General features: G+C 40.3%; 1 protein-coding gene across 5 annotated transcripts in view; it reads right to left on the reverse strand.

The window, feature by feature from the left end:
* Positions 1-18495, reverse strand: part of GALNT9 (polypeptide N-acetylgalactosaminyltransferase 9) — a 95720-nt gene that overhangs the window by 48539 nt on the left and 28686 nt on the right. For 4 of the 5 annotated variants that reach the window (XM_089489769.1, XM_089489768.1, XM_089489766.1 and 1 more), the window contains exons 3-6: positions 14028-14194; positions 12128-12302; positions 8929-9126; positions 317-434 (exon numbers count right to left, since the gene is read on the reverse strand). In XM_089489769.1, the coding sequence (XP_089345895.1) occupies positions 317-434; positions 8929-9126; positions 12128-12302; positions 14028-14194 (658 nt within the window). Of the gene's footprint in view, positions 1-316; positions 435-8928; positions 9127-12127; positions 12303-14027; positions 14195-18495 lie in introns of those variants that run through there. The other variant, XM_089489771.1, reaches the window with a different exon arrangement.

An 18495-nucleotide genomic window follows, 5' to 3' on the forward strand; every position in this document is an offset into this window, starting at 1 on the left:
AAAAAAAAAGAGTCTAAGAGTAAATCAAGAATGAACTGTCCTTAGAAGCCAAAATTATGAAGCTGAGGCTAATGCACCTTGGACATATCATTACATGTCATGACTGACTCGAAAATATTAAAATGCTCAGTAAAGTGCTCAGTAGCAGGAAAAAATGTGGATAGACTTAAGGATGATACAGTCTTGAGTTTTTAGAAAAAAAGTGGGGCAGTGGATGACATTTTCTTGATGGTCTCTCAATTCCTAGGGACACATAAGTCAAAGCTGACTTGACAGCAATTAACATCAGCAAGAAAACTAATTACATGTCACTTACCCTCATACCAAGTTCAATGTTTTCTCCCCCATACACCTCCATTCCTGGGTCAAGCAGCCCAATCTCACCAAAGTACTCTCTGTCCACCACAAATGAACAACCAATCATGGCTGGTGTTCTGTTGATTGAGAAGAGAAGGAAGGACAAAGGTTTTAAACAAAGTATATTAGGAACAATAAAGTATAATGGCCTAGATTCTACAGTTGAACAATGAATGTTGCAGAGCTATGTTGTAGCAAAGCAATGAAACCTTGTTAGTGAAGTGCAAAATCACAAGAATGTTGCAAAATCACAAGAATGATCACAAGATTGTTACAAAATCACAAGACTGATCACAAGATTGCAAAATCACAAGACTGTTCCAATGTGCACCAGATATATCTGATGACACTAGGTTCTTCTGATGTGCACTGAACATTTGGCACTATTGTGCTCCAGCATTTCCTAGCCAGTGTCTGGATATGCACAGGTAAGTGCTCCAATTAGTGCTCATTGCACATTGGGACATGTTGATTAGCCACTCCATCAGTATGCAACATATTCCATACATAGTACTCACTTTACAAAGTGTAAGCTAGTTGACCCCAACAAGCTGGGTACTCATTTTAGCAACCTTGGAAGGATGGAAGCCTGAGTCAAGCTCGAGCCCCCTTAGCTGTATTGAACTCGCAATCTTATAGTTTGTAAGTGAGTGGCTGCAGTACAGGCATTTAACCACTGCGCCACCAGGGCTCCTGGTCCTTTTGTGAGAAGTTAAATACTGAGGGTGATCTGAGGAATGCAAAAAATGAAGGGAGTTTCTTATAAGGGAGATATTAAAGTTCCAATAAGGAGGAAAAATGGAAGGTGTCTCAAAAGGCCAGGATGGATTACAGAAGAATTTTCAACTGAGTTAAGTTTTAAAAGAGATAAGCATAAGTAATGAAAAAGGGGGGACTCACCAAAGAGGAATTGAAACCAATAGGAAGCTCAGGGGAAAGTCAGAAAATCTAAAGTGCAGAATGAATTTAGGCTTGCTAGAGAGGTTAAGAACAATCAAAAGGTCAATTTTGGTTATGTCCCTAGCAAAAGGAAGAAGGCAATGGTAGGGCCCTTGAAGTTTATCGCAAGGGAGGCAAAGAGCCCAAACCCGTGCATAAACAGGGTTTAAATCACAGGAAAATCCCACAAGCGCAGGATTGTTTTCAGACATGTCACACGAATTAAGCATTAATGTGACGTTAACCTGTAGAAATAACGGCAAAATCATGCTGCTTTTTAACTTCGGGATTTCCCCAGGTTTAAACTCTGTTTATGCATGGGATTTGGGTGCTTCCTTCCCATGTGATAAACTTTCTTGTGTGGAGAAAATGGGAAAAGCAGCTTCTTTGCCTCAGTCTTTTCACAAAAAGAAAATGGTGTTCAACCTGAAGAAAATGGAGCAGATTGATGCAGTAGGGAAATGGATTACAGAATAAGGAAAGAAGGAGTACACGAATACCTGGTTAATCTAAATTAATTCAAACCTCCATTGGATTGGAATGTAGTTCATTCAAGAATTGGCAGAATAATCTCAGTCAATAATCTTTGAGAATTTCTGGAAAATAGGACAGCAGACTGGAAGAGGACAAATATTGTCCCCCCCAAAAAAGGAAAGAAACCAAGACTGTATACTCACATCAATACCAGGAAAGATTCTAGAGCAGCTCATTAAATGGACAGTTTGTAAGCATTTATAAAAAATCAACATGGGTTTTTCAAAAATAGATCATGGTCTCCCCCCCCCCCCCCCCACTACACCACTGGATTTTTCCATGTGGAAAAATACAGCTAAGATCTTAAATCTGTTTGCATAATAATAGGACACTGAAAGCCCTCTAATTTGGACAAAGAAGTATCAAAAATGGCAGACTCTCCATCTTTGGAGGTTTTTAAACAGAAGTTGGTTGGGCATCTTCAGGGATGCTGTTCCAAAAATGCAAGGTTCTCGAAAGGGCACCCACAATTAAGATTCAAATGGGGAATTTTATTAGCTAAAATGACAGCAGCCAAGAGGGCTCGGACTAGTAAAGCAGTAAAGTAAAGTAAAGCAGGGCAAGTAAAGCAGGGATCAAGCCTGTGTATAACGGTTCCAACCAACCAACCAAACAAACCAGAACTCCAGAGTGCAGATTGAAATGTAATTTTATTTGTAGTCAGAGAAAATAAGCATTCATGCAAGACACTCACTCATGAACACACTCAAGAACTAATGATATCAAAGGTGATAGCAGGTAATCAATACAAAGGGCTTTGCAAAGGGCAATTACCAATTCCAGATGCGTAGGGAGACTGTGAGATGGAAAATGACTCAACACCTGCTTTAGGATTGTCATGTGGCCAACATATGCTAAAGAGGTGAGATACAGAGAGATTGTTTGTCTGATCTCAAAAGACACCAAGTTGAGGATGTCTGGGCAGGCAGATTTATAGAGAAAAGCATAACCTGGGGCAGGTTTCAGGATGGGAATGGGTTTCCAAGAGGGAAGACTGAATAAAGAATTTGAGAAGGACTGGGCAATCAGTACAAATGTCCTTTGGAAAAAAGAGTATCACTCTTGGAGGAGAGCATACTTGGAGGGTAGGTCTATTGCCTACCATCACTCCTATCAGTGCAGGTATTATGCAGATTCCGATCTTGATCGATATATATCTTGGCTAGGTGCTCTTCAGCTTCCACATGCTGAGCCACCTGGATCTCCTTATATGGCAAGGCAATATCCCACAATGGGGCATCCTCACAGCTACATGCTCTAAAAATCTCTTTTTAATATCATTTTGATATTGGCACAAAGGACATTTGCAGAGAGCCTTGGGGTATCAGTGTGGCAGGGGATAGACCCTTGCAGGCCTTTCCAGCCCTATGATTCTATTATTCTCTTCTGCTGATGTGGCTTTTACTCCCTAAAAGCAAGTGGGTGCATCTTTGGCCTGTTACGGACTGCCAAAATAAAGCTGCTTCGGGTCTCTTTGGAGGTATGCTGTTTAAATGATGCATGCATCCTAAGAATCCGGAAGCTGCACCAAAGCTGCACTCCAGTGCTTAGGAATGGAGTGTGGCTTTGGCGTGACCTCTGCACTCTTAGGACCCATGCATCATTTAAATAGCATACCTCCAAAGAGACCCGAAGCAGCTTTATTTTGGCAGACTGTAATAGGCCTTAGTTTGGTATCTCCACTTTAAGGATTCCATCTTCACTTACCATGCTAGGAGTATGCTGCTGAAATAGTCTCTTCATGGTACTTTAATTTATGAAATTGATGTATTGATGGATATTACTTCTTTAACAGAAACTTTGGTAGTAAGGCAGAAATAACATGGAAAGAACAAGGATAGCCTACGCCACAAAAATCATGTTTCAACAAACATTTTATTCAAACATATAAAATGAATCAGCCAGGCCAGAAGGCTTGCCTGAGTAAATAAACATATCTGGAACCTTCTATAGACCACTTGAAAGCTTCTTTCAGAGTGCATCCAAGGGTCTTTCTTTCTTTCTTTCTTTCTTTCTTTCTTTCTTTCTTTCATCAGCTTCTATTTTTGTTTTGATTTCTATGTAGTGGCCAAACTTATAGATCAATGCTTTTTTCAACATGCTTTGGGTTGTGTTCCACTAGGACATCCCAGGAGCCAAGGTCCTAGAGATGTATGTTTGATACCCATCAGAAGTGAGTGCTACGTTCTTTGAATGATAAGGTTCTGTCATTCATGTCTTGAAAAAGATGAGCAAGTAGCAGCCATATAATTAACAGCCTGGCAAACATGAAAGAGGGAAGAGAAAAGATGAAGAGCAAGCACATAAACTCACTTGGCATCCATTCTTTACCAATGGCAACTAGTAGCTTCCATGTCAATTGGGTGGTCATTGAATTCTGGATTTTAATCTGAAGTTTAAAGAAGCTATCCAAGGTGCAAAACCTATTTGGTTGACAGGGTTTACCAACGGATTTATGACTTCATTAAAAAAAACACACATAGAAGCCACCAGCTATCACTGGAAAGCAGGGAGAAGAGAAGACCAGTATTCCACCCTCCCTCTGCTCTCCTCTGCCCTGTTCATAAATCCTGAATTCTTGTTTTTGCAAACGCTTGTCATTTATGGATAGGGTGTGATGAGAATTCTAGAATCTTGAATTACCAGCTTGTTAGATGAAGGAAATGCTGTGGATATAGTATATCTTGATTTCAGTAAGGCCTTTGACAAGATTCCCCATGACATTCTTGCAAACAAGCTTGTAAAAGGTGGAGTATACAAGGCAACTATTACATGGATTTGTAATTAGCTGCTTGGCCAAACCCAAAGGGTGTTCAACAATGGTTCCATTTCAACCTGGAGAGAAGTGACCAGTGGGGTCCCACGGGGTTCTGTCCTGGGCCCAGTGATATTTAACATCTTTATCAATGACTTGGATGACAGAATTAGGGACATACTATCAAATTTGCAGATGACACCAAATTAGGATCCCAGAGGACGGAATCAAAATTCAAAATGACCTGAATAAACTGGAAAGCTGGGCCAAAGCTAACAAACTGATATTCAACACAGAAAAATGTAAGGTACTGTACTTAGGGCAGAAAAACAAAAGACATAGATATAGGATGGGGGACACCTGGCTTAAGGAGAGACTACATGTGAACGTGATCTAGGAGTCCAAGTAGAACACAAGTTGAACATGAGTCAACGGTGCGGTGTGGCAGATAAATGCAATTTTATGCTGCATCAATCAAAATATAGTGTCTAGATCAAGGGAAGTAATAGTGCCACTCTATTCTGTTTTGGTCAGGCCTCACCTGGAATATTGTGTCCAGTTCTGGGCACATTTCAAAAAGGATGTTGAGAAACTGAGCCGTGTCCAAAGGAGAGCAATTAAAAGGTGAAGGGTCTGGAAACCATGCCCTATGAGGAACGACATGGAGCTGGGGATGTTTCAGCCTGGAGAAGAGAAGGTTAAAAGATGATATGATACCCCTGTTTAAATATTTGAAGGGATGTCATATTGAGGAGGGAGCAAGCTTATTTTCTGCTGCTCCAGAGACTAGGACCCGGAGCAATGGATGCAAGCTCCAGGAAAAGAGATTTCACCTCAATTTCCTGACAGTAAGGGCTGTTCGACAGTGGAACAAACTCCCTCGGAGTGTAGTGGAGTCTCCTTCCTTGGAGGTCTTTAAACAGAGGCTGGATGGCCATCTGTCGGGGATGCTTTGATTGAGAGTTCCTGCATGGCAGTGGGTTGGACTGGATGGTCCTTGCGGTCTCTTCCAACTCTACGATTCTATGATTCTATGTTAGCTCTCTCGTTCTCTATAACTCATACAACATGACAAGAACAACAGGGATTTTGTGTGGATGATTCATGGATGAGGGGCAGGAATGGTTCTAGAATAGATCATTTCACAGTCAGTCTGTGTACACTTAGAAAGAACTACTGTAGTTACCAAGAGCCACTATGGGTTTCTCAAAAACAAATCATGTCATATGTATCTTAGCTATATATATTTATTTCACTGAAGCTTTTGAGAAGATCATCCATTATATTCTTGAAGGCAAGGTGGCAAAATGTGGAATGCTATTGCTAAGTGTATTTGTAACTGTTTCACCAGCCAAAACCAGCAAGCGCTCTTCAATTATTGTTCTTCATTCTGAGGAGAAGTGATGAGTGGGGTGCCTGGTCCTATCCTTCACCCAGTGTTGTTACCTTTATAAATTATACTAGAAATGTGGGCATGCTTATCAACTTTGCAGATGAAACAAGATTTGGATGGGTAGATCCCCAGGGGACAAGATCATGATTCAATAACCCAAGTTTGGACAGAAACAGATCATACAGCTGGGACAAAAACAACAAAATGAATTTCAACATTGATGAATGTAAGACAGTGGTTCTCAAACTGTGAAGCAGGTCCCATGGGGGGATGCAAGTCTTGCTCAAGGGTGTGTGTGAAACTTAGAGGCCCTTATTCCCTCCCCTTCTTTCCAAACTCTTTCTGTCTTAGGCAGAAAGGGGAGGAACATGTTTGGAGCAGCTGCTTCTGTCTGAGGGAGGAGGAGGAGAGTAGGGAAGCTCACTAAACAAACAAAATATTTTTATTCCTATACTACGTTGAGTGGGGGGAGATGCAAATGGGGTTCCTATGGGTAAAAAAGTTTGAGGACTACTGATGTAAATACCCTAAAGGCTTCAGTACCTGTCTGATCTTGGTAGCTAAGCAGGATCAGCACTGGTTCGCACTTGGATGTGAGACTGCCAACAAATACAGGTGCTGTAGGCTATATTTCAGACGAAGGAGCCAGCAAAAACCACCTGTGAATATTCTTTGTCTAAGTAAACCCTATGAAATTCATAAGGTGACAGGTGACTTGAAGGCACCCTCTTTCACACAGGCAAACACAGACATGTACATGTGAAAACAATCTCAGGTTCTTAGTAGAAGACATTAAACATGAGTTAATGGTGTGACAAGATAGCCAATAAGGTGCAATTCTAGGGTCCATTAACAGGAGTATCCAGATTGAGGGAAACAGTACCACTCTGTTGAGGCTTGATCAGAACTCACTTCAAATACTGCATCCAGTTCTGGGCACCACTATTCTAGAATGACAGTGACAATCTGGAACATATCCAGAAAAGGGTCAAACCAAGCCCTATCAGGAATGGTTTCAGGAATTGGGTGTGTTTACCTTAGAGAAGAGAAGACTTAGAATTGATATAATCACCATGATTAAATATTTGGAAAGATGTAATATGGAAGATAGAGGATGGTGTCAAGTGGATACATTATTTCTACAGTAGCAATGCACCCTAGGACACAAACCAGGGTCAGAGGCGTTTGACAAAGGAATGGAATGCTTCAGAGGGTGGTGGACTCTCCACCTTTGGAGGTCTTTAAACAGAGGTTGAACACACATCTTTCAAGGGTGCTGCCACTGAATGGCATGACGTTTAAAATTACAAGCATCTAATGACTGTTTTCATCTTTTTGAGAAACCAGCCTCTCCATCTGTGCTTACTGTTTATGTGCACATTGCTTTACAAATTGTGGAAATCATGACAAAAAAGATGAGCCCTCATTGTCCCATTCTCACATTGGAAGCAGGGTATCTCATGGGGAATAAAATCTTGACAAACTGCCTAAAACATCTTGAAATAGCCTGTTTTGTGAAGAAAGAGTAATTTAATATGATTTCATCACAACAGTCTTAGAGCACCCAATGATCCTTTCATTTGGAAAACTGTCCTTCTCTAGCGAATGGTAAGAAGAGTGATCAATGTAACAGACACCCTTCCTACAGCACAGAACAGAGGTGGGTTTCCTGTGAACCCAAGGATGGAATTCTGCTGGTGTTCTGCAGCAGTTTAACTATGCCAGGATAGGTATAGGCAGTGGGTGGTGTGGGGGATGTCAGAGATGCAGTAGAAATATGGCACTAGAGAAACTGGCAGCTTGGAGGTCAGCAGAACACAGCTCTGGCATTGTGTTCATTTCTTGTGTGTATGTACATTTTCTTATAGAAGTGGGAGGACATTTTTGTCCAGTGTGGAAGTCTGTATTTAGGTTGCAAATGCAGAGTTGCACAAACAGAGTTGCATATGTGGTGCCATTGTGAATGTGGAGCATTGCATGTGTAGATGTGCACTGTGTTCCACATCCATTTTTTTTTGCACTTTCAGTTGCTCAGTTGCTCACTAAATAGATTTCAAGGGTAGTAGCCTTTTATCTTGCAAATTGAATTCAATATTTATTTCCTGGACTGAGTCTCCTTGTACCCACATGGCCAGAAGGAAGAGGGGACCACCTGCATCAATACCCTTCCATACCATCTAAACAGAGGACTACAACTGCAACATCTTGACATAATGCAGGGCTATGACTAACATCGTAAATTTTTTTTTTCCTTTGTCCTGAATCATTATAAACACCTTTGCTTGATGAAGAAGCCAGTGGAGCTTTGAAAGCTTGCAAAATGTATAATGTGTACTACAAAATGTATAATGTGTACTACTATCACTGTTTGGTGGATTTTGGATGATGCTGTACTTCACATAAATCTGATTATACGCATTCTTCTTGCTGTATTGATCTCAACCACCATCTGCCTTCCACACCATTGTTGTACAGTGCCACAACCAGCATCATGCACCCAAAGGGTTTTGGACACAGATTGCATATAGAGCCCAGTCTAAGGTCAAAAGCCCTCTGCAAATTATTTGCTTAGACAGCTAGAAAGAGATATTTAATCCTATCTTAATACCCAGCAGGAGAGAAGAGAAGAAGGTGGTGGTGTCAGAAAGGAAGTCAGGAAGAAAGAAAAGACAAGGCAATATTGTAAAAGAGAAGGGAGGGAGGGAAGATGGTCCTTTTGGCTCCCATCACTAGCATGTGACCCCTGTGGTAGGCCTCTAGAGAAAAACATATAATTTCTATCTTTGTCACATAGTTCTAAAAGCATTTGTAGATGCATCCAATACAGCAGTTAAAACTTCACAATGCACCATTCAAAGATAATCTCTCCTAGCAGACATTTTTGGAAATAACTGAGATTAGCACTGCAAATTCATGCAGTTATGAACCAATAAAAATCACCAAGAGTCACCTGATGGGTGCAGACTCATCCCCCTTGTCCAGCCAGTCTTGAGGTGGGATTATGTACATGCACCAAAGGCCCCAGTTGTAGCCATGTGCTGCATTAGCATACTGCTGCACTTCAAATGTGTTGTACTTAATGTTGTCTATTGCTGGGAGAATTATACGTTTCCTGTCTTCTCTGATGCGCATAAGTGCTGGCTCCACCCTATAAATAGTAAAGCAAGTGGGTTTTTTTTAAAAAAAGAGAGAATTTGCACATTTTATTCCTCAAAAGAGACTTAGGGCTGAATCAGATGGTGGCTTGATGTTGCCCCTTTCAGTGCTGGATTGGGGCCACAGCAACTGCAAACCGCGGCCCCGATCCGGCTTTTTTCTGGCGCAAAAAGAAGCAGCAAAATACTGCTCCTTTTTGCACTGGAAAAAGGGCAGCTTCTCCACCGCGGTGGTGGCTTTTAAGCGCTCCTGCAGCATGCAGCATATAAAGGCTGTGCCACCAGAGTGTCGCAATGCTGCCTGCCACCTGGACAGGCGGATGGCGTGATGCTGGCTTGGGGGTGGTGTCGGGGTGTGCGTCATCTAAACACCACACCCCCATGACACTCCCAAGCCGGCTTATTGTGCCAGTTAGTTTCACCCCATATTATTTATCTAAAAGTATTTGGAATTTGTCTGGTTGACCTCTTGGGCTATCATCCAACTTAGTGTAAGATTTCCACAGGTATCAGTATACTGGAATATCATTTCTTTTGATGTATGCTCCCAGAAACATTCCTTGGCAGAGTTTGACCTGCAAGGCGCTGGATTTATGAAATAGGTTTAGAACAGTGGATAACTGCTTGAAATTATACCCAACGCTGATTCATCACCCCATTGACATGGAAGCCATCAGTTGCCATTGACTAGGTAAAATGGAAGTCTCTTATTTTCTGGGACCTAGGAGTAGGAAAGGAAACAACCTTTGTGGTAAACCTGGAGTATATTCCTCCTGAGAAGCAAGTGGCTGTCCAGCCTTTTTCTGAAGACATCCAGAGAAGCAGACCCCCACCACATCTCTAGGCAATTGCTTTCATTGCCAAACTACTCTCCTGTCAAGAAGTTCATTCTAAAGTTCAATCAAAATCTACTCTACTGTAACTTAAAACGGTTAACTCTAGTTCCACCCTCAGAGGCAGCAGAGAACAAGCTCTTTGTGGCAAGCCTTGAGGTTTTTAATGAATGCAGTAACATAACCCCTCAGTCTTTTCTTCACCGTGGCGAACATGCCAAGCTTCTTCAACCTTTGCTAATAGGTTTTGCTCTCCATGCCTCATATCATCTTTTTTGCCCTTCTCTCAACTTGCTCCAACTTCTCCTTCTTAAAATAAGGCACCCAGAACTGAATGCAGTACTTTGCTAGTGCAGAATATAGTGTGCCTATTACTTCCCTCAACTTGGAAACTATGCTTCTATTAATGCAGACTGAGGCCCGAGACAGATGGGCCAAAAGGGGTGTGATAGCAGCAATACTAGGGTTCTGGACCGCGCAGAAATCGCACAGTCCAGAACCCTAGTAAGTAATGGCGGCGGCCTGATGGCGGCATCCTGTCCACATGGCCGCCACCATTTTAACATAATGGAGGCATAATGTCCACACGTTGCAGCACATCTGTTCCATCACGAGTGTGCCATTGGCGCACATGTGACGTCACCCGGGCGCCAGTAAAAGAATCTGGAAAAACCAGGTTCTTTTAACTCAAGAGGAATGTCGCGTGGTCTAGTGGCTGCAGCGTTCCTCCGGAGTTAAAATTGGCGCCTCCAAAAATGGCGGTCTGTACCGGGCCTAAGATAGCATTTGCCTTCTTTGCTGTAGCACCATACTTTGTGGAGAAGTCACATGGCAAAGTTTTAAATTTAAAAAATTGATTGTTAGCTAGGTGCAAGTTTGAGTGGCTTGACCATCAGTGGCTGAGAAGAAAGGTGAGAAGGATTTCCTGCTTCCATGGGAGCTTGTACTGTAGCAGATCTCATTTTAAATAATTAAATAAGCTGGCCCCAGTTAAACCTATATCTTGTGTCTACTATTGTTATTTCCTAGGGAAGTAAACAAGGGGGAATATTTTCCTTTTCTCAGCCTACCTCCCACTCATCTGGATAGGAAGTTCTGTGTATGTTCAGAAGCCAGGGCTTCTATGTTGGTAGGGTGGTGAATTTTCAACCAGCTCTCCAAGGCGCCAAACCTATTTTGAGGAGAGTTCAGCACCTTGGATGTCAAACTAAAACCTGGTGCCAATTCACTGGTCCAATGACATGGAATTGGCTGGAAATCCACTTACAGTTTTGTAAAAATGCCATTTTTAAATTTTAAAGGGGCGGGGGCTTATTTGAAAGGAAAATCACTACTCCAGAGCTGCATTTCTTTCCTTCCCACACATTTTTATGGTGTCATGAGGTTTTGTGGGGTAAAGGAGGCTGCAAAAATAGTCTTGGGAAGCTGCACGATGCCTGTATGATTTGCACTCCTAGAATAGACAGTACTTGGCTAAAAGAAGAAGTCCATTGAGCAGGTATAAGGCCCTCCAGATGTTGTCAGACTGCAACTTCCATCAGCCTCAGCTAGCATAGCCAATGGTGTGGCATGATGGCAGTTACAATTCAGTAACATTTGGAGGACCACATGTTCCCTATCTTTGCTCTAAGGTATATATATAAGGTACAAGGTATGTATAGAAAGCATATCCCAAAGGGGAAAGGGATAGTGATTAGACAAAGGCCTGAAAAACAAGATCTGTTGCTAAGAGCTGAAGTGTGTATGAGTGTGCACAAACACTGTTCAATTCTTCTAAACACTCCAAGTTTGCTTGGCTTTGTTTTTTTCTCCACATACAGTGTACAGATATCTGTCTAGAATCTAGACCCAGATGCACACCACAATAAAAGCATGAGCACTGAACAGGCTCAGCTTATTTTATTGACTGCTTGTTAAACCAACGAGGACAACATTTTCACAAGTTTAGTATATCAAATATCTGGAGACATCAGATCTGTCTGTGCTGGCATATTCCTTAGTTTATACTGTTTGAACTGCTGTAAATGAAGTACTTCCTTTGAAATCTTTTCAGAAACTTCACCTGATACAAAATGCAATGGCCAGATGGCTGAGCAGGGAGCATCTATAAGAGGGGTATACATGAAAAAAAAATATCTTGCTACCTCTCATATTATCTTACCAGCCAATGTTGAACTCAACATGAGCGTCAAAAAACCCAACAACTGGAGATGTTGCAGCTTTCCAACCTTGGATTCTGGCTCGGATCAGCCCTTCACGTTTGTTATTGCGAACTATTTTCACCAGACCCGGGTATCTCTTGTGGACATACTGGTCCAAACTGAACTTCAACTCAACTATAAAAAGCAAAGGGAAAAAAAGGATTTGATTGAGATGAGCCACATCCTAGGGAATGCTGACCTGATGGTGTGAAATTTAATCATACTGGTCCAGTGACTAACCTTGTGCACCAGTGAACTCATTTCCACAAGGTTTTTTTAATGTTTCAATGCAGTGTACTTGCATGACTTCGGAGCAGAGGTCTACTATTTTATTAAAAAACTTTATGAATTATTTAACTATCAATGGAAATAGGTTGCCATGGTGGTGGGACTGCATGTTCCTGTGAGGCGAGAGGCTATGCTGATGATAGCAGTGCTTATGGTTGGGTCTCCTATGTCACACAGGCTTTTCCTGAGGATCCAGACTAAATGTGCCAAAGAGATACTGGGCAGCAGCAGTATTGGAGGGTTAAATTGTTCTGTCAGAGACAACAGTCATAGCACCTTAGCTGATGCTTGTTAGTACTGTGCAGAAGCTTCCCTCAGCTGGCTAAAGCACAGGGGAAGGCAGGAAGGGCATGCAGTTTGCACGCTCCTCTTCCTCCATCCCATGTTACAGCTGGCTGAGGAAAGCTGGCAATAGCATGGGGGAGGCAGGAGGGGCGTGCATGCAATCTTCCTGCTCCCTCCCTCCTGGGCTTCCCCTCTCAGATAGGTTCACTTTAGAGTTGCCAAAAGTCAGAAACAACTTGAAGGCACACAACAACATTCTAAATTATATCTTCTTTCATGTCTCCTTTTACTTTGTATGTTAATTTTTCTGAAAGAACTATTATTATTATTATTATTATTATTATTATATTTATTTATATCTCACCTTTTCCCCGAAAGAGGGACACAGGGTGGCTGCCAATATTTAAAAACAGTACAATTTAAAGCAAACAAAAATAGTACATTAAAATAGAATTAAATTACTACAATATTAAAACAAATTGCAAGTTAAAAGAATAAAATACAGTTCGAAAAGATAAAAAAGTTTAAAACATTTTAAAACAATATAACACCCCAGCAAGTTCTTTAAAAACTGTTTTAAATGCTTGCCTGAACAGGAAGGTCTTAGCCTGCCAGCAGAAGGACAACAAGGCTTCCCTATGGACCATATCCTATTTAAACACTTTTGAAGTAAGAGATTGTGCAGTGTTTTCCATGCTTCAGCTATTTCTAGACCTCTCAGCACTTAACGTGTGGTATAAGGTCCTTATTTGGCAAGTTTTCATTTTTGCTTTCAGATATAGTAATAAGTAATAGTCCCCCTCTTAAGTGGATTTCTTGGCCCAACATTTGACTTCTCTGATAGCTTGGGATAAGGAGACTTGTAGTGTAAAAACATCTGAAGGCCACCGGTTTCCCAATCCAAAATTATCCCAAGTGTCTGTAGGTCTTAAGGCTTTTCAGAGTAGAGTTTATTTTAGCCCAGGAATGGGAAATGTGTTATCATGGCCAGCGGTGAGGGATGCTGGGAGCTGTAGTATAACAACATCTGGAAGCACATGAGTTTCTCACTCCTGATCTAGCCTTAACTGGATATAAAAAGGAATAAATGGAACTTTTTGTGTACTCTACCATGGAGCTACAGTTCTTTCCATGTACAGAGCACATGACTGCATACCATCTCCACATAGGGAAAAGAAATACACAAGTAAAACACCCCCAGTCTTCTGTCACTACAAATAATACAAGCAAAAAGTCACAAATAATAAGAAGCAGAAAAATAAAGAAACAGCTTTTATGAACGTTCACCATTGTCACTGTTGTCATCCACCAGAATAATCTCCTTGAGCAAGTGAGATGGAGTATGATTCACAACACTGTGTACTGAGCGCAAGATGACAGAAATAGCCTCATTTACAAAAATAAAGACCACTGAGATCTGAGAGAGGTCATCAGGATAGGACATCTGTTTGCACCTGGAGAGAACAAAGAGAGAAGTAAGACCCACTGAGCATTCAACAGGAGGAAATAATTCCTTTCCTTTCCTGGGGTAAGTAGATGTCCCCAATTTTCATGGCTGTTTGCTAAGGATGTAAGGAATATTTGCAAACTTTCTCATCATCAGTGATCAAAAACTATCAACTGCTGCAAGACATTTTTGCCCCTATAAAAGCTTAATATCCCCTACCCCCATTTTTACTTTCTGTCCCCCCCCCACACAAAAAAAACTGTATGCTGGGCAAAAATAATCACATAGAATCATAGAATCTTAGGGTTAGAAGGGCCACAAGGACCCTCAACCCCCTGATATACAGAAATGCACAATGAATATTCCTGAAAGATGATAGAACTCAGTTTAAAGGCCTCAAAAATGCAGAGTCCACCACCTTCTGGACTCTAGAGAGCCAATGTGGCATAGTGGTTGGAGTGTTGGACTGTGACTCTGGAGACCAGGGTTTGATTCTCAGCTTGGCCATCTAAATCCATTGGGTGACCTTGGGCAAGTCACACACTCTCAGCCTCAGAGGAAGGCAATGGAAAATCTCCTGTGAACAAATCTTGCCAAGAAAATCCCACAATAGAGTCACCATAAGTCAGAAATGACTTGAGAGGACACAACAACAGCAACAACAAAAACCCCACCACTTTCTGAAGCAATTTATTCCACTACTGAATAGCTTAAGGGTCAGAATCACTGGTAATAGTTGGAAATGAGATCTTAGAAGAATGCTTCCTTTATGCTGGTGCGTAATACTCTCTGTTTACTTGTATATTTTTTGTTGTTGTTTTAATTTGATTTTACCTAGATCATTATTTTTATATGAGTGTTTTATTAATCTGCATCCAATTCTGAGATATTTTTGGTCAAAGACCCTAAATAAAGATTGATTGACTATGATCTATCAGACCTGGTTATTAAGTCTATTAAAGTTAAAACCCAGAATGTCTGTAACAGACAAAATTGATAGACCAGGTACTTCACCCTGGGTTTTCTTTTATTAGTTAATGAATTATTAATATTTTAGTGAAATTTATATTCTACTATTTTTATTGTTTTAATATATTTGCTTAATATACTGCATATGAATATGATGTGTCCTAATTTCTAAACAACGGAGATCTTCTAAACAGCTCTCATATCTTACCAGAGAAGTGAGTACTCCTTCTTACTAAAGCTGCCCAGAAACTAATTGACTTGTGAACTCCTTTCAGGAATAACAATACTTCTAAAGTACTAGAAAAGAAGAGAGCTAAAAAGAAAGAGAACAGGCACTGATGTACTGACTAATTTCAATACCTTAGTAAATTTAATCCAACCTTTATTAACTGCTTCTACAAATAATAGTAACAGACAAGAACCAAAAAATCGACAAAATTGGTTCGATTCAGAGTGCAGAGAGGCATGGATCTCACTCAAAGACCTTTTCAAACAATATAAATTGAACCCAAAATACTACTCTGTGACAGATCTTATGAACCAAAAGAAACAATATAAACAATTGATTAGACAAAAAAAGGAGTGCCATTCAAGCAGTTTGGGAAAATTTAATAACAGTAGCCAATGTGAACAACCCTATCCTCTTCTGGATAGCTCCATCCTTCCCTAACACACACACACACACACACACACACACACACATATACATAAAATCCCTTGTTTCAGATACCCGTCAATATCTGGGAAAGTCATTTTGCAGACCTGTATGATCAAACTGAGAATTTAACAGTAGACTTGATGTTAGATGCTTCATCTCTCCCCTTATGGCCCCCAGTATCCTGTTCAGAAATTAAGAACTTATTAACCAGTTTAAACCAGTGAGAGCTCCTGGAGCAGATCTCATTACCTGTGAGATATTAAAGAATGATCTGGACTGGTGGATACCAGTACTATCCACACTTTTTACTGCAATAGATCGATCAGCAATAATCCCAAAAGATTGGGGTCTTGCCACTATAATTCCAGTGTATAAAAAAGGCAAAAGAGATGACCCAACAAACTTTCGACTAATCAGTCTACTAAGTCAGATAAGCAAAATGTATGCCAAACATTTATTGGCTAAATTAATGGATTGGCTGGAATCTGAGAATGTCTTGAAGGATGAGCAGGCAGGTTTTAGGGCCAGTAGATCAATAATAGACCATGCAATGGTATTACAACACCTAGTAGAGAAGTATTCTCACTCAGGACAACCTCTTTATGTAGCATTCATCGATTTTAAATCCGCATTTGACACTGTCTCTAGACCTAGACTGTGGGAAAAACTAAAGAATACTTCTATAGATAAACGCCTTCTTCTATTACTTGTTAAAATTCATGAAAACACTAGTCTGAAGGTAAGATGTAGTAGGCAAGGACATATCTCTAAGGAAATCCAAGTTAGGAAAGGAGTCAGGTAAGGGTGTGTTTTGGCCCCAACCCTATTCAATTACTATATAAACTCGCTAATTTCCTTTCTGAACAACCCTTCCTTTCACTCACCCCCCCCAGGTTAGCTAATAGACATATCAATATATTATTATATGCTGATGATGCAGTTATTTTATCTCTGACCCCCATAGGCCTTAAGAGAGCCCTAAAATCTCTTGCTCACTATTGTGCTGAGGAAAAATTAATAATAAATTTCTCTAAGACTAAGACTCTTACCTTCTCTAAATGCCCTAAATTGAGAAATTGGATGCTGGAGGGGCAGCTTATTGAACAGGTTAAAATCTTTAAATACTTGGGGATTGTATTTCAAGCTTCAGGGAGAAGACACGCTTGCTTAGATTGTGTTATTCGAAATGCCCAAAGAACAACAAATTCTATTCAAAATTATTTCTTCTCCAAGGGAGTCCAGTTTATTCCCGCCGCAATTAAACTTTTCACAGCCAAAGTAAGATCACAATTACTATATGGAGCTCAATTAGGAACTTATAATGACATGACTGCCCTTGAACGGGTACAAACAAAGTTTTTGAGGAAGATATTCCAGGTAGCTCGCTGTGTACCAAATGCTGTATTGTGAAGGGAAGCAGGGATTAGTAAAATTGAGTCTAGTATGTGGATTAACATTTTCACATACTGGTTTAAATTAAATAAAAGTCCTGGAGGATTAGCACAGTTAATCCTGGTAGACACTCATAAATCCTCTTGAGAAATAGCTATAATCAGGAAATTGAATCTTCTAGGACTTTCCAGGGATACCATCCTAAAGCTGACAATAGATCAAGCAAAATTGGCCATTAAACAAAGGATCTTAGACATTGAAGGCCAGATGGAAATTGCTGCTTTTCCTAGACATATAGTGGTAAATAATGTAATGTCGGTCTCTTCCCCAGCTTTCTACTTATCTCATGTCACAATACCCAAATTTAGGAGAGCTTTATCTTTAGCTCGATGTAATGCTCTGCCAACAGCAATGCTAGAAGGAAGATATAGGAAAACACCTTATGAATCTCGGCTTTGCCGGTGTGATGGTGGTGTTATTGAAACGACAGAACATGTTCTTTTGTACTGCCAATTTTATAAAGATATTCGCCATCAGCTGATCACGCCTCTCCTAAATAAATACCCTGGTCATACTGACACTTTCTACTTACGTTATCTCTTGGATAACTGAAAACCAAATGTTCTTCACAAGGTGGCAAAATTTTGCTATACTGTATGTAAATTACGCCCCAAATTGGTTGTAGATGGAAGCTGAAATGTCTACAGCTGATCTGACATTGTATCTGAAATTGTATAGACAATTTTTAATAATTGTACTGTTTAATTGTTATACTGTTAATTTTTGTATTGACCAATGACCGATTAAAATTTTACTTACTTACTACTCAAGACTTACTTGAAATAATTATTTTCACAACCTAAAATAAGGAAGGAAGAAGTTAAACAATTTCTAAAAAATCAGGAGATAACCCCAATAAATGAAGAACAAAGAACTGAATTAACTAAGGAAAGCACAATTAATGATATTTCAATGGCAATAAAAAAATTGAAATTAGGTAAAACACCAGGGCCAGATAGACTTAAGGCGTATTATAAAAAATTAGAATATGAGATTGTTAAGCCACTACAGAATACAATGAATGCGATTCTAACAGAAGGAATACCAGAAACATGGAAATCATCTTATATTACGTTAATTTCCAAAACTGAATCAGAAGTACACGAAATTAAGAATTTCAGACCAATCACACTTCTCAACAATGACTACAAAATTTTCACTATGATACTTGCAGAAAAACTGAAGAAAATACTAATTGGATGGATCAACGATTATCAGGTGGGCTTTCT

This window comes from Sceloporus occidentalis, unplaced genomic scaffold (genome assembly GCF_023333645.1).
Source record: "Sceloporus occidentalis isolate IW3139 unplaced genomic scaffold, rSceOcc1.0.p SCAF_41, whole genome shotgun sequence".
In the NCBI taxonomy this organism is placed as follows: domain Eukaryota; kingdom Metazoa; phylum Chordata; class Lepidosauria; order Squamata; family Phrynosomatidae; genus Sceloporus; species Sceloporus occidentalis.